The sequence below is a fragment of the Urocitellus parryii genome, chromosome 1 (assembly GCF_045843805.1).
Source record: "Urocitellus parryii isolate mUroPar1 chromosome 1, mUroPar1.hap1, whole genome shotgun sequence".
Classification (NCBI taxonomy): Eukaryota; Metazoa; Chordata; class Mammalia; order Rodentia; family Sciuridae; genus Urocitellus; species Urocitellus parryii.
In genome coordinates, this window is record NC_135531.1 from 138817509 (window position 1) to 138832480 (window position 14972).

Consider the following 14972-nt stretch of genomic DNA (forward strand, 5'->3'; position numbering starts at 1 on the left):
ATAATTATGTCAAATGGACTGTACTGTCATTTATAAACTAAAAAGAACCAAGAAAAAATTAACCCTTGCCTCTTACAGGTGGATGGAAACCAGCTCTCACAGATTACTGATTGTAAGAACAGATTCACCGTTATCTGAGGCTAATAGAGGTATTCAAGGTGAAAGTCCAGAGAAATTTGCATATAATGTGGGACAATGAGCATTCCTTACCCTAATTTCTCAGTCCTCTTTTTATTCATTTAAAATAGAGTATGCAAGAAAAGTGAATATGAATAATCTGAAGAGTGCATTTTGGTGCTTGTCACAAAGTATCTAGTTTTAAAATGTCTTGTATCTGGTGCTTAATTGTTTAAATGTTTGGTTTTAAGAAGGATTTTGTAAATTTGCTACATGTCACAAAGAGTTTTTTGGGAAAGCTATTTTTGTTTTGCCTAAGAAAATGAACTCAGTTGGAAAGGAAAGCTGAATATTTTATTTTGAGTAACTATTCTTTCCTTTATTTTTTTATTTCCTTTAATTTTACCAAATATGCTGGAATTTCATGTTCTCATAAATATACTGCAATTAATTAAAAATTAATCTTATCATTTTTGAAGCCATTGTGAATAGAATTGTTTTCCTGATTTTAAGGGCGGTGGATTCATTATTAGCATTTAAAAAGAAATTATTGATTTTGTATGGTGAATTTATATCCTGCTACTTTGCTGAATTCATCTATCATCTTTAGAAGTCTTCTGGTGGAACAATTAAGATCTTTTAAGTTGGATAATATCATCTAAAAATAGGTATAATTTGACTTCTTTTCTTATTTGCATCACTTTTATTTCTTTCTCTTTCTTGTGACAGTGAACATACTTTTCTTGTTTCTGATTTTAGAGGAAATACCTTCATTCTTCCCCATTCAGTATGATATTGGCTTTGGTTTTGTCACAGATAGCCTTAAATATGCTGAGAAGTTCTTTCTATCCCAAGTTTATTCAAGGTTTCTTTCTTTCTTTCTTTCTTTCTTTCTTTCTTTCTTTCTTTCTTTCTTTCTTTCTTTCTTTCTTTCTTTCAATCATGAAGGGGTGTTGAATTTAGATGAAGGCCTTTTCTGCATCTGTTTATATGATCATGTGATTTTTGTCCTTGGTTTATTTATGTGATGTGTTACATTAATTGATTTGCATGTTTTGCCACATCCTTGCATCCCTGGAATGAAACCAACTTGATCATGGTGTGTGATCTCTTCAAACATGTAGCTGAATTCTATTTCCTAATATTTTATTGAGGATATTTGCATCTATATTCATCAATGATATAGCTCTTGAGTTTTATTTCCTTGAAGTGTCCTTATCAGGTTTTTTTTTTTTTTCTTGTTAGCTGGATATATTTCTTTTTTTCTTTTTTTTTTTTCTTTTTTTTTTTTTGTCACAGAACACTGTTTGCAGTAGAGGAAACTGGCATTGCAGTCTGGTGGTATAATGGCTTGTTCACATAAACCAGTACATGTTCATCCTTTAGCGCAAAAAGCCCTAATGGCGCGTACCCTATTGAAATTCAGGACATCTCCAATATTTTCTCTCTCTGTTTTTCTTTGTTATCTTTTTTTTTTCTCTAAATAAACACTTTCAAGGTTTGTCCAAAAGAAGGCCATATAGGTTCTTGGCTAGCGGAAGACAATTCAGAACAGCTGTTGCACACTTGGACTGTCACCTTCTCCAGGCTGGCAGTTGATATCTTATTTTTTTTCCAACTCATTTTTATTAAAAAAATAAAAAAATGCTCCAACTATCAGTTTTACAAAATCTCTAAGGGAAACACAAGAGCAAGGTGCTGAGGTAAAAAACACCTGAGGTAGCTTTTTTTGGTGTGTTTTTCTTGTTAAAAAAATCTGTAAATTTAACGCCCTGGGCCAACAACCTTGTGTAAATTGCTGTTTTCCTCCACAATTTTTTTTTAAAAGAAAGAAATCATTTCGCTGAATGTTGATGGCTTATACACCAAAATGTAAAAAGACAAAATACATTCTTTCTTTATGGAATTTTTGTTTGGTTGACTGGTGGTTTGGTGGGTTCCTGTTTTCCTCTTCCAAAATGCTAGGACAAGTACCATTGACTCTTGTTCTTTTGAGTAACCAAGTGTAAGTTGAGGCTGGTTTGTGTGTTTCACGTTTGTTCCTTTTGTGTGATGTGATACTCAGAGCACTGCTTTGCCTGGGGGGTGCGTAGATACAGGGAATCAGACAGTGGGATGAGGGAATTCAAAAGAGTCAGGATGGAGCAGGGGAGGAGGGGAAGGAAGGGGAGAGATAAACAGAGAGAGACAGAGAATTATATAGCAGTATGCAAAAAACCAGTTTAAAACCTGTGAAGCAAAGAGAAATGGGTGTGTGAGCTAGACAGGGATGAAGTGGGACAGAGTCCCCTCTTCAAGACGGTATCCCTTCTGTTGACAGACACAGGTGATCCAGAACTGCCATGAGTGTCCTTCGACGGGATTTCTCTCTGGGTGAATTTTGTGTGGGTGGCCTAAAAGTTCCTTTCTACACCGTTAGACCTCCCAAAGACTTTAAAGTCTAGAAAAGCCTGCTTTCTTTTAAAAAAAAAAGAAAACAAAATTAATCATTGAGTAAAAATTGGAGTTAGTTGAGTTATTTGATATATTATTTCTAAAATATATTAATGCTGCAGGCACCCTGTGCAACCCACAGGCCACATATCTTAACATCTTTCCCCTTCTAATATGTACACACATGTACAGAGACGATTTTCCACAAAAAAGTAAAGGGTGTGAATTTTGCTTTGCTTTGAACACGTTCACCTATGTTAGTTCAACTAAAAGGGATAGCGTCATGGGAGTGGGGGAGAGATCTGAGTGAGGGGAGGTGAATGGCTGGGAAGCCTGCAGAAGCTGGGGGAGGAAGGTGGGTGGCTGGGCTGGTGGTTCTGGGGAACCCAGCCTTCCCTGTGCCCCTCCTCAGCCCCAGGTTCTCAGGGCCTCTGCAGGCCCTGGCTGCCTCCGCAGACTTCTCATTCCTCAGGATGGTCTTTGGTTTGCTCCCGATCTGCTGGCTGTGTTTGGTCTCATCTGTCAGGTGTTGGGAGGGCTACATTCATCCGTTGTTTGCTGGTGCCTGCGGGAGCCTCACTTGCTGCGCTGTGAGGCGACTCCCTGAGGGTATTTCTGCTCCTGCTGCTTCACCTGTTGTACAATTTCCCTGATCTTGCGCTGTGCAGTCTGGCTAGCAAAGAAATGCCCGATAATTCTGACGATCACTTCCTGGTTTTCATCTGGTGTTTGGTCTCGAGGCACAATGACTTCTGCACTGGTTAAGTTCTGCAGTTCATTCACGGTCTTGCCACCTTTGCCAATCACACGGCCAGCTGTAGAAGAGGGCACTCTGATGTGGGCTTCCAGCTTCACCTCTTCTTTGGGGTTAAAGAAGTTTTCTTCTTTCAGTTTCCCAAAGATTCGTCCCTGGGCCTTGAACTGCGCTTCTGGTGGTCCGGTGATGATGACCATCCTTTCACTGACATCTGGGCCTTCTGCTGGGGAGATCTTGATGGAAGCTCCTGCAAATCGAGCCAGCTGTTTGATGTGTGCCCCTTTCTTCCCAATGATAGCACCCACAGCCTGGGTTGGGATGAAGAGATTCACAATCTCCTGCTCTGGATAAGAGTGATGATGCGGGAACGGGCTGAACTGGTGATGGGGGTACAGGCTGGAGAAGTATCCGGAGTGTGTAGCGAAGGGGTGGTAGGGGGCAGCGGGGGGAGCTCCGCGGGGCCCTGTTGGTGGTGGCAGCACGGACAGTCCTGTTGAAAAGATGCCAAGTGCGCTGAGGTTCAACCCTGGGATCAGATTGGCTTGTTGATTAAAGGCCAGCATATCGTTTTCAAAGGCCTCACGTAGCTTCTTCATGATCTCTATCTCAGCGTTGGCACAGGCTTCCACTGTGCCCTTCACAGTGATGGTTCGTTCAGGGTTGTATATGCTCAAATCCTGCAAAGATGAGATTGTTATCTTGGTCCCTGTTTCATGTTCGATTTTCTTCAAATTTCTGCCTTCTTTGCCAATCAGTCTTCCAACCAAACCATTGTGGGCCAAGATTTTCAGAGGGATCTCTTCAGCTAGTTTGGTCTCATCAGCTTCCTTCTGCATGATTTCAAGAATCATGCGGCAGGCTTCAGATGTCCCCTCTGGGGTGGCATGGATGGTAACAGGCTTTTCTGCTGCCCCTGAGTTCTCTTTTCTATGGATGTCTACCCGGGACTGGGTCTGCTTAGTGATGTTCTTTATGGTCAAGCCCTCCTTTCCGATGATGGCACCAACAAACTGGGTGGGGACCAGGATCCTCAGCGGGAAATCAATCTGTCTGGCCTGAGAAGAGCCCCCGGGGGCGTGGCTTTGCTCCCGGGAAGAGTGGTCCCCACGCTGGGCTCGCTGAGGGGGCGAAGGGGAGCTCACCTCTTCATCCGGGATGTAGGAAATCTTGAAGGAGTAGTTCTCAAACTGATGCCCACTTAGCTTCTCGATGGCTATTTTTGCTTCTTCTCTTGTTGCATAGGTAACGTTGACAACAGCAGTTTCTGTGTCTGTGTTGACTTGTTCCACATTCTCCACCGTCCCATACTGAGCCAAAAGTCCATCCAGTACCTCCCATTGCAGGTGAGGAGGGATGTTTCGAATCTGAATTTTCCTGCTCCTTAGCTTTTTAGAGACTGAGTAATCAACTTCCATGATTTTCCCATGCAATTCCACTTTACCCGAGAGGGTCTCGATGGCGCGGATGGCCCAGTTCTGGTCGGGGTAGTCCACGAAGGCGTAGCCTGACTTGAGCAGGACCTGTCCCGCCAGGGGCAGCTTCCTGTCCCCAAAGAGCTGCCGGAGGTCGTCGGCAGTGACCGCGGGGCTCAGGTTCCCGATGTAAAGCTTGTTCATCATCCGTCCCTTCCCCGAGAGCCCGCGGCTCCCCCGGCCCGGTACCCGGCGCTCCTCCTCCTTATCAGGTTTTGATATCAGGGAATTAGTTTAGAAGTGTTTCCTTTCTTTCAATTTCTTGGAATAATTTGAGAGGTACCATCACTAATTATTATCTAAAGTTCCGGTGAAAATCAGCTTTAAATCCATAGGTCTGGGAATTCTTTGTTGTGAGGCTTTTTATTACAGCTTCAATTTCTTTGCTTGATATCTATCTGTTTAGATTTTTAAAATCTCCTCTTGATTCAGTTTTGGTGTGTGATATGAGTCTAGAAATTTGTCCATTTTTTTTCCTAGCTTTTCCAGATTATTGGAATACAAATTTTTAAAATATTTTCTAATGATCCTCTGGGTTTCAGTTGTGTCTATTTCCATTCCATTCCAAATTTTTATTAATTTGAGCCTTCTCTTTCTCTCTCTCTTTTGGTTAGGAGTTTATCAATCTTCTTTCATTCTCTTTGGCTAAGAGTTTATCAATCTTATTCATTTAAAAAATTAATTTTTGTAATCCTTTACTGTATCCCACAGATTTTGGTAGGTTGTGTTTCCATCTTCAGTTGATTCTAGGTGTTTTTTAATTTCTCCATTAATTTCTTCAATGACCCACTCATCAAAAGTGAATTTTTCAACCTCCCTTTATCTGTATAGTTTATGTCATTTTTCCTGTTGACTTTTCATTCCTTTATAATCTGAAAAAATGCAAGAGATTATTTCAATTTTTTAATATTTTCAAAAAATTTCAAAGATGTTTATAATGGAAAAATCTAGAACTCTGAAGAAATAAACTGGAATAGACACTAGAAGATGGGAAAACTTCCCATTTTCATTGATAATAAGAAGTAATGTTAAAATGGTCCTATTACAAAAACAATATGTAGGTTTAATGCAACACCCATCAAAATACCAATGACATTATTCATAGAATTATATAAAAATGTCCTAAAATTCATTTGGAAGAAAAAAACACCCAGAATAGCCAAAGCAATCTTTAGCATACAAAACAATGCTGGAGGCATCACAATACCTAATTTCAAATTATAGATTCACTTCAAATAGATTCACTTCTCAAGATCATTATAGGTTTGGCATCCATATGAAAATATATTTATACAAATTTAAATTTATTATTGAAATGCATTCTTCTGCTTAAGTCGATCTCCCACATGAAAGAATGAATGTTAATTTCTTTAGAGACCATCTGCCCCCACAACATGACCCACATTTAGACTCTTAAGTCTCAAATCCTAAATCCTCACCTTTCTCAACAATCTTCCTTTTGTTTATCACACTAAAAACTTACCATGTTGTCATCATTTTCTTGTAAGTTATGTCAGAGTAAAAAAAATATGCATTTGCTTTAATCCCATTATTTTAGAGTACTTTAATTTCACAAATATTATAACTCCTTTTTATCAACAGCAGCAACAACAAAAAGACTCCAACAAACCCTAATAGTGTGCTATGGATTTAATATTTTGTTTTAATGCAAAACAAAATCTTAACTTGAAAGAAGAAATAGCTTTCAAATTTAAAAATTAAATGTTTTTGCTAATTAATGCAGATAAAGCCTTCCATAATCAGGAAGAAAAATATAATATTTAAATTTTCCTAACATTAAAAAGTTGTTTTAAAAAGCCCTTTTGTTCTGGTGTCTAATAAATTTTTATTTTTTTATATTTTAGATAAATTATAATACTAATTGAGAAACCAACTTGGAAGTGGCTTATCATAAAAATTTCCCTGCAAGCCTATAAAAATGTTCATTTTTTATATTTACAATTTGCGGAAGATTTGGAAAAATATTATTGTAACTATGGTCAGATATTTACTGATCATTTACTAAATCACAGACACTATACTCAGTGCTATCAGATTTAAAAAAAGATCCTTATGACACTGGCTACAGAGGTCTAAGTCTTTTTTTGTGGTCTTGGGAGATGAGAGGTAACTAAAAACACAAAGTAGCTATTGATACATGGTTAATAAAAATAACAGTAACTGACATGGGCAGAGGGATTGATTTGTAGAGGTTTTATAAAGGAAATGTGACCTGAGAATTAAAAACTAATTGCTTTAACTCCATTCATTCCTTTGTTGTAAGTGGTAATACTAATGGAAGTCAGTATCATAACCATTTTCTTCAGAATTTCTGTGCTGGATAATCTATTTGATTCTTAGTTCATTTACTATTTTATTCTCCTGAGTTCATGGCTTGTTTTGTCTGGCTGTGTCATATTCACTTCACAATAAGTCCTCTGAGGGGAAAAAAAATGATGTTTATGCAAAACGGTTGAGCACAGGTGCTCCTGAGGGCTAGCTTTTCTCCTCTTGTAATGAAAGAACCATTTTATGATTCATCATGTCCCAGGTGATCATTTTCTGCACATACCAAGAATATGGGTGAAAAGAGAAAACAGGGATTAGACATATTTCTTCTAAGTCTTTTCCAGAAATGGGGCTTATCATGTCTACTCCCATTCTACTGGCTAGAACTCAGCCACATGGCAGACTGATCCAACACCGGAGTTTCAAAGTGCCTTGCAATTATGTGTGCCCAGGCAAGAGAGAACGGATATGTGTGTGAGTTTTTAGTAAACAGTGAGAAGTTTCCTCCACAGCCACAGTCAGTATGCTAATTTTCTAAGTCTAAATCCATGAACTTATGATTCCATTCTCTCTAACACCTGCACTCTGGATACTTCTGAGACAAGCTAAATTTCAATTGACAGTTACTTAATAGTTTTTACAACCTCAGCTGAAAGAATGCTGTTTTGGGAGGATTTTGTGTAGCCTTTCCATTCGGTAGGATGCTGCTTCTCAATAAGTGGCAGTTTTGCTTTCCCACAGGGGACTTATGGCAATGAGTTCTGCATTGTCATAACTGGAAGAGTGGGGATACTGCCCTCTAGTGGGAAGAGGTCAGAGCACACAGAGAACAAATGTCAGGGCAAAATGTTATAGTGCAAAAGTTGAGAAATCCTGCTTTAATAACTCTGTAATCTTCACGCAGTGAATCTGTGACATTAGGAATGTGAATACCAGTGCATAATATTAAATGTATTATATTTTATTGCTCAACCAATGTTTTTTTATTCTGATATGATATCTTCGAACTATCTGAATGAATACTACAGGAAACTGCAATTCATCTCTATATTTCTTATAAAATAGATGTTTTGCCTAATATTAACTCTTTGAGAAATTGTAGAAGTTTATCTTCATTTCTCTTAAAGCCAAGGCAAAGATTTCCTTTTATTTGATAAAAATCCCTATAATTAATCATACTCACCACTTGTTTATTAGCAAGTTTAGAACCAAATATGGATCAACTATTAGAGGAGAAGTTAAAGATATGTGACTATGTATGTGGATGCTCACTACCTGGATTTTATTTTCTCAGCCTTTTCTGAGAGAGAGAGAGAGAGAGAGAGAGAGAGAGAGAGAGAGAGAGAGAGAGAATGCTCATACCTACTACGTGCCTAGATTCACATTACTTTCTAAACATTTCTGACATTTTAAATAAATTTTCTTACTCATTTAAAGTATATTTTTACCAGGATATGCTATTTATATTTACTTTCTCAAAATAATGTGGGGTTTAAAAATAATGAATCATTGTGAATAAATTAAATAGCAGTTATAAATAAGACCATTCTCATAATGTTCATATTTTTCATTAAATATCATCCAAATGTTGGCTGATTTGTCCAATGTTATGTGGTATGCAGCAGATTCTTGATCAGGAGATAGAATAATCAAAACATAACTTGATTTTGAACAAAGTCAAAATGGTAAAATAAGATATAAAAGATGTTCTTCTGGTTGTTTTAAGATAGAAATATTAGTCATGTGAAATTTAATGTGTGCAAAAATGACACAACAATTTACCCAAAGAATTAAGGTCATCTAACTATAGTGATATATAACAGCACAATTCACAATAGCCAAACTATGGAATCAGCCTAAGTGTCCATTAATGGATGAATTTATTTTAAAAATTTGGTATATATATACATACATACATACAGCCATGAAGAAAAACAAAATTATGGCCATTGCAACTATCATGTTAAGATAAATAAGTAAAACTCAAAAGGCTAAGGGTCTGTATGTTTTCTCTCAAATGTGAAAGCTAGAGAGGAAAAGGGAAAAGTTAGAAAAGGTGGGGTGAATCTCCTAAAATTCAAAGGGAGATCAGCAAAGGAAATGGACCAAGGGGCAGGACATAGGGAGGTAGGCGGGAAGTCCTGGGTAGTAATATTGGCCACATTATAATATTATATTGTGTATGTGCAAATATGCAAAAACAAACAACTATCATGCACCAATAAAAAACAACAAACAACTATCATGTACCAATATTTTAAAAAGTGGGAAATAAATGACACCACAAATTATACCACCTGATCCCAAACTAGAGTTTTTCTGAGTGATACATGCATGTCTCACTCAAACCAATATTTAATTATCATCCAATATCTATGCACTAAACTAGGTTAAATGTCTTCGGTAACATAAACTTTCATGTCATCATAATTACCACAAAATTTTTCAGTACTCTCGAATACTTGATTACCAGTCTTTGTTCCAAAATTGCAGTTTTATAAAACCAAAGAATTACTGAATCTATGAATGGTTCCACAAACACAAATATTTTAAACAGTTCATGATTTTTTATATAATTTAAATCCAAGTACTATTTTCACAACATTCTGGATTTCGTTTAAAAGACGCAAGCTGCCTTTTGAAGTATTTATGTACATTTTAAAATTCATAAACAGGCAAGCTATTTTCTTTGGCCAGCCTGGCATTTTAATATTTAATATACTTTTTAAATTATTTGATTTATTTTAAAAGTATGGATGTTTTTGGCAGCTACCAGAACTCTTTATTTCCTGACAACATCAATCATCCTAAAATAAAGAGAATTTCCATAATTTGCATTTAATTGCAGCAAAACTCTACCAAGTTTGCTTATTTTATTCCCTTGCTGGCCCCTGTGGGAATCTCTTCTAGGGACTCAGTTTTCAGTTCTATGATTATGAGTTTAAAAATAGCAGATACAAGACAGGAACAGTGATGCTCACCCATAATCCCAGCAACTTGGCAGGAGGCTCACAAGTTCCAGGATAGCCTCAGCAACTTAGCAAGACCCTAATAACTTAGTAAGAACTTGTCTCAAATTTTTTAAAAAATAAAATAAAAAGATCTGGGGATGTAGTTCCGTAGTAGTAAAGTTCCCCTGGGTTCCATTCCTAGTTAAAAAAATAATAATAATAAAAAAGAAAGAAAGAAAGAAAAAATGGCAGATGCATTTTGTGTATTTGATTTTTCTTCACATTTATTAATTTTGAAGATAGCATTGCCATCATAATAAAATGCACAATTGCAAAATCAAAGGTGCTTTAAACACCTGTCATGAATTCCTCAAGCTTTTGTGTGAGCACTGTTGAGCACTGGTCATCAAACCATGGAGAACTTTGCTTGTATTTCAGATTTACCTTTATCCACACTGTAGTTTTTAGCCTGACCATAGTGTGCTTAGTTTACCAAGATGTCTTAGGTATATGTCTCTGATTGCAAGTGATAGACTTTTCTCCTTCCCTTGCTTTCTGTCTCAGAAGCATGTTTCAGTTTGTAGATGACTTCTGATGATGAATCTTTTCACCTTTTAGTATTAATTTCAGAAATCACCATGGAAACCTGTTAGGATACCTTGGAAAAGAATGTATAGCTATTGGAGAATATAATTTGGAAGTTTATATTGATGAGAATCTTTGGGTTAAATAATTTTGTGGATTAAAAATAAGATCATTGAGGCACTTGACTTTATTTACAGCCTATATCCATTTTCAAGGGGAAAAAAATGCAACTTTAGAAGAGTGAATAATCTCTGCAAGATAACAATAAGAATTTTTAAAATTTTTTAAATATTTAAAATTGAAACATTTAAAACATTTAAAAAGTTTAACATTTAATTTTTTAAAAATGAATGTCCCGAGTAATGCATTAAAAAATGCCGTAATGACCCATACACTTTGATGTGTCTTAAGAGTTAGGCTCACAGGTGATCAACAATGAGAGAGAGAGAGAGAGAGAGAGAGAGAGAGAGAGAGAGAGAGAGAGGGGGGGGGGCTGGGGGGGGAGGAGAGACCTATCCAGGGATATGATTCATTTTGTTTATATTTATGATATAAACAAAACAATTGCTCAAAATACTAGTATCTCTTAGTCTAAGAATGAAGAAAACTTATCCTAAAATTTTTTATGAACAAAATGTGTGGAAGTGAAAATGAGGACAGTATTCATGTAGGATAATTAAGTAATAATTTTATGGGGAAATTTTCTTCCTCTGAACTTCAGCATGGCCCAGGAGCATACCAGGATAGTGCAATTAGTTTAAATAATGTTTCAAGTGGCTGAAAAAACTTTGTGCTAATCTGAGGCCATTCCTGGAAAGTATAGAGTGCTCCTGAGTTCAATCCCCAGTAATGGGGAAAAAAACTTATTGAAATTTGTTTTTATTTTTCTTAAAGTGTTTTTTGGTTAGTCAGCTATCTCGATTCAGAGATTATAGATCTAATGATCATGAATGCTTTCCACTTCAGCCCAACAAATCTTTCTGAGTTTCTAGACAGAAGGTTCTATGATAGGCGCTGAAAAAAAATGAGTATGACGTTTTCTTAAATGCTTCTTCCCTCTTAGCAAACAAAATAAGTCTTTTATAATTGGTGACTCAGAGCACACCCTTAAGTCAGACTGGCTGATATCAGATCTGAACTCACTCATTTATCTGTTTAACTTTGGACAAATAAGTTTATATCTCTTTTGTATCATTATTTTCTCATTCAAAAAGTGAAGATAATAATTCTTTTCTCATAAAACTGTTATGAGGATTAAATAACTAATCCCTGCAGAGCCCTTAGTACATGTTCAACTGTTTATTATTACTGTTATTGTTATTGTTGATTTAGTGTGTGACATTCATCATAATAATTGACAATACAATTAATGGGGAATCTTGGGTCTCCTGGGGATGAAGAGCTGACTGTCTCACTAGACAGATCCTATGGAGTTGCCTTGGTATATATGCCATAATTTTAGTTCTGGCTCAAAGCACGTATATATTTGCAAACCTAGAAACAGCATTTTTTCAGAGGTCTGGTCCCATTAACTAAGTTCACTGGTGTCCTTCCACTGTCAGACGTTGAAAATTGGGAATTTTCTAGGGATCTCTGGGTATAAATGAGAGAGCAAAGAGTTTAAAGACTTGAAATCAGGATCACAGGTGAACACGATAGCAATGCGTGTCTCGGGCACTGGCACTGGGGAGGTCTCCAAACATTTCATTCTCTTTTTCCTTTATTTTTTTCACTGCTATGAAAGGCATCATAACACAGCAAATAAGAATGTGATTTCATAAACCAGATGTCTCCATAGAGACATGCTCAATATTCTGCAATAGTACTGGGTAAACAGGGGCAAATGGCAGAACTCTTCTGTGCCTTGGATTCTTCATGTATAAACAAGAATTAATTATAGCACATCTTTTGTCATATGGTCATTGGTAAAAATAAATATTACATGCAAAAAAAATTCTTAGAAGAGTGACTGGTACATAGAACATATTAATGAAATTACCTATTAGTATTATAACAATTAGCTTACTTATGATGCTGTGGTATCTCTTGGAATTTGTCTACATCAAGTGATACATGTCCTTTTTTGCCACCCTATTTCTCACAGCAGATAATTATTTAAAGTATTTATTCACTTTTTATCAAAACAGATTGGTTATGTAAAATCTAAGCTGTCAAACGGTAATTTAAAACTAAAGTTATTCTAATAAATAAATTCACCTGACAGAGTTGCTAATGATTTTAAATATTTCAACTACCAAATATAGGTTTCAATTTAAAAATAGCTCTTTTAATTATTTAAATAATAAAATAAATGTATAGAGGAATATGAAACAGAGTGTAGGATCCATAGGATCCACAGGATCCATACCTTGGTCTAGGTTTAGGATCTTGCCCAGGTGGTTAGTCAGGTTTTTTTTTTTTCCTTTGCAAGTAAAACTATTACAAATATACAATAAATAATTTTAGCTGAAAACTCTGTTATGGTAGTTCTACATGTGGGAAAATTTGAGCAGTATCAAAATTATAGAAACCTCATTCAATCTATCAACAGCTTTATAAAAAAATAAATTTTAATTAAGAGCCTTAAATTGAACCAAGTCTTTATATTTTGTATAATTTTTACATTTGTGTATGTTTGTATGTATTTGTGTATGTTTGTATGTGGCCAAACACACACACACACACACAAACACACACACACACACACACACACACACACAGTTTTATACATAGTCAAACACAGAAGAGATTTTCCTCCATCTAACACACAAAAGTGAAAATATCAGAACTAACTATAATCATTCTGGGTTCTTCACTTAATATGAAAGTTCATAATTTTATATTTTAATATATCATCCATTAGATTGTTTTTTCACGAGCATTCTTTTATTTTTTTTTTTCTGAAGGCATCAGGCAAGCAACTGTGTTAGAAAATAGTGAAAATGTAGGATGCATTTATAATAATTTCAGATACTCATTTGGCTTTTTCTTATATACTGTTTTATCAGTGTTTTATTTATCTCCAAATTGAAATAAAAAAAGCAAGCTAACTGGAAGTCCTTATTGTGTTTTACCCTTTATTTAGTTGCCGTCTATGAACAGTGTTGTTCCTGCATGCAAACTACTAGGTCATAGCCAGAACAAGATTCCCTGGTATATTTTAAACTTTGAAAATCACACAGTAATTTAAGTGATAAATCCAGTGACAAACCCCAAGCCATGTTAAAGGACTGAGAGTTTCTATTTATAACCAAACTGTATGCATTTAAGGTCTAAAGAAAGGACTGCATTCTTTGAGGTTGGAAACAGCAAAAGACACGATCGGCTAAGGGATATTAAAAAGAGCTGAGTGCCTGAAGCAAACAGTGGCAGTGTCTATTGAGTCACAATCTAGAAGGGAGGGGACTTTAGACAATGAACACTGAATATTTTGTCTCCTTGGCAAAGTGATTACTTTCTTAAATTTTTACTTCTGCAAGAGTGCATTTATATGATGTACAAAAACAGGCAATATCCAGCTATGCTCTTAGAAGTCACGATATTGATTATTCTAGGTGAGGGGAGAAAATGACTACTTTCTTTTGGGGGGAGTACCAGGGATTGAACCCAGGTGCAATTAACCACTGAGCCACATCCCCAGCCCTCTTTTATTGTTTATTTAGAGACAGGGTCTTGCTAATTTACTTAGGGCCTCACTAAGTTGCTGATGCTGGCTTTGAACTTGCAATCCTCCTGCCTCAGCCTCCTGAGCTGCTGGGATTGCAGGTGTATGGCACCATGCCCCATAAATGATTACTTTCTTCAATGAGGTACTATTTAAATTTGTAATTATAAAACTCCCACATGTAGAAATACCATTTTCACTTGGCTTGGCACCCAATTATATCTGACTTCTCATAATCTTCTCCCAGTCTGAATGACAATTACCTCTCTTATTGTAAATGCTAAAGCAGTATTTGATTTTCTTCACTATTCTTGAGAACTTAGTTAATAGGACTACACCTCTAAGAAAATACTGTTCCTCAGTTTGCAAATAGATATGTGCTTTGAGCCAGAACTAAAATTATGGCATATTTACAAGGCAACACTGTAGTTATCAGTCTTGTGAGACAATCAGATCTTTATCCCCAGGAGACCCAAGATTCGCAATTAATTGTGTTGTCAATAATTTATTTTTGAAGTGATAACTGCATCACAATTATATATGATAAGTGTTATCAAAATATTATCAAATGCATACATATATGAAGTAAATGCATTATAAAAGCTATCAAACATCAGGAAAATAACCTTAGTATCAACAACAATAATAGGCAATTTTATAGTTTTTTATGAGATCCCCCCCAAAATACTGTTAATGTGGGAATA

General features: G+C 36.0%; 1 protein-coding gene across 1 annotated transcript; it reads right to left on the reverse strand.

The window, feature by feature from the left end:
* Window positions 1–1966: 1966 nt before the first annotated feature.
* On the reverse strand, window positions 1967–4926 carry LOC144254358 (insulin-like growth factor 2 mRNA-binding protein 2). Its single transcript, XM_077797413.1, has one exon. The coding sequence runs from the start codon at window positions 4924–4926 to the stop codon at window positions 3127–3129; it is 1800 nt and encodes a 599-aa protein (XP_077653539.1). The 3' UTR covers window positions 1967–3126.
* Window positions 4927–14972: the final 10046 nt, after the last annotated feature.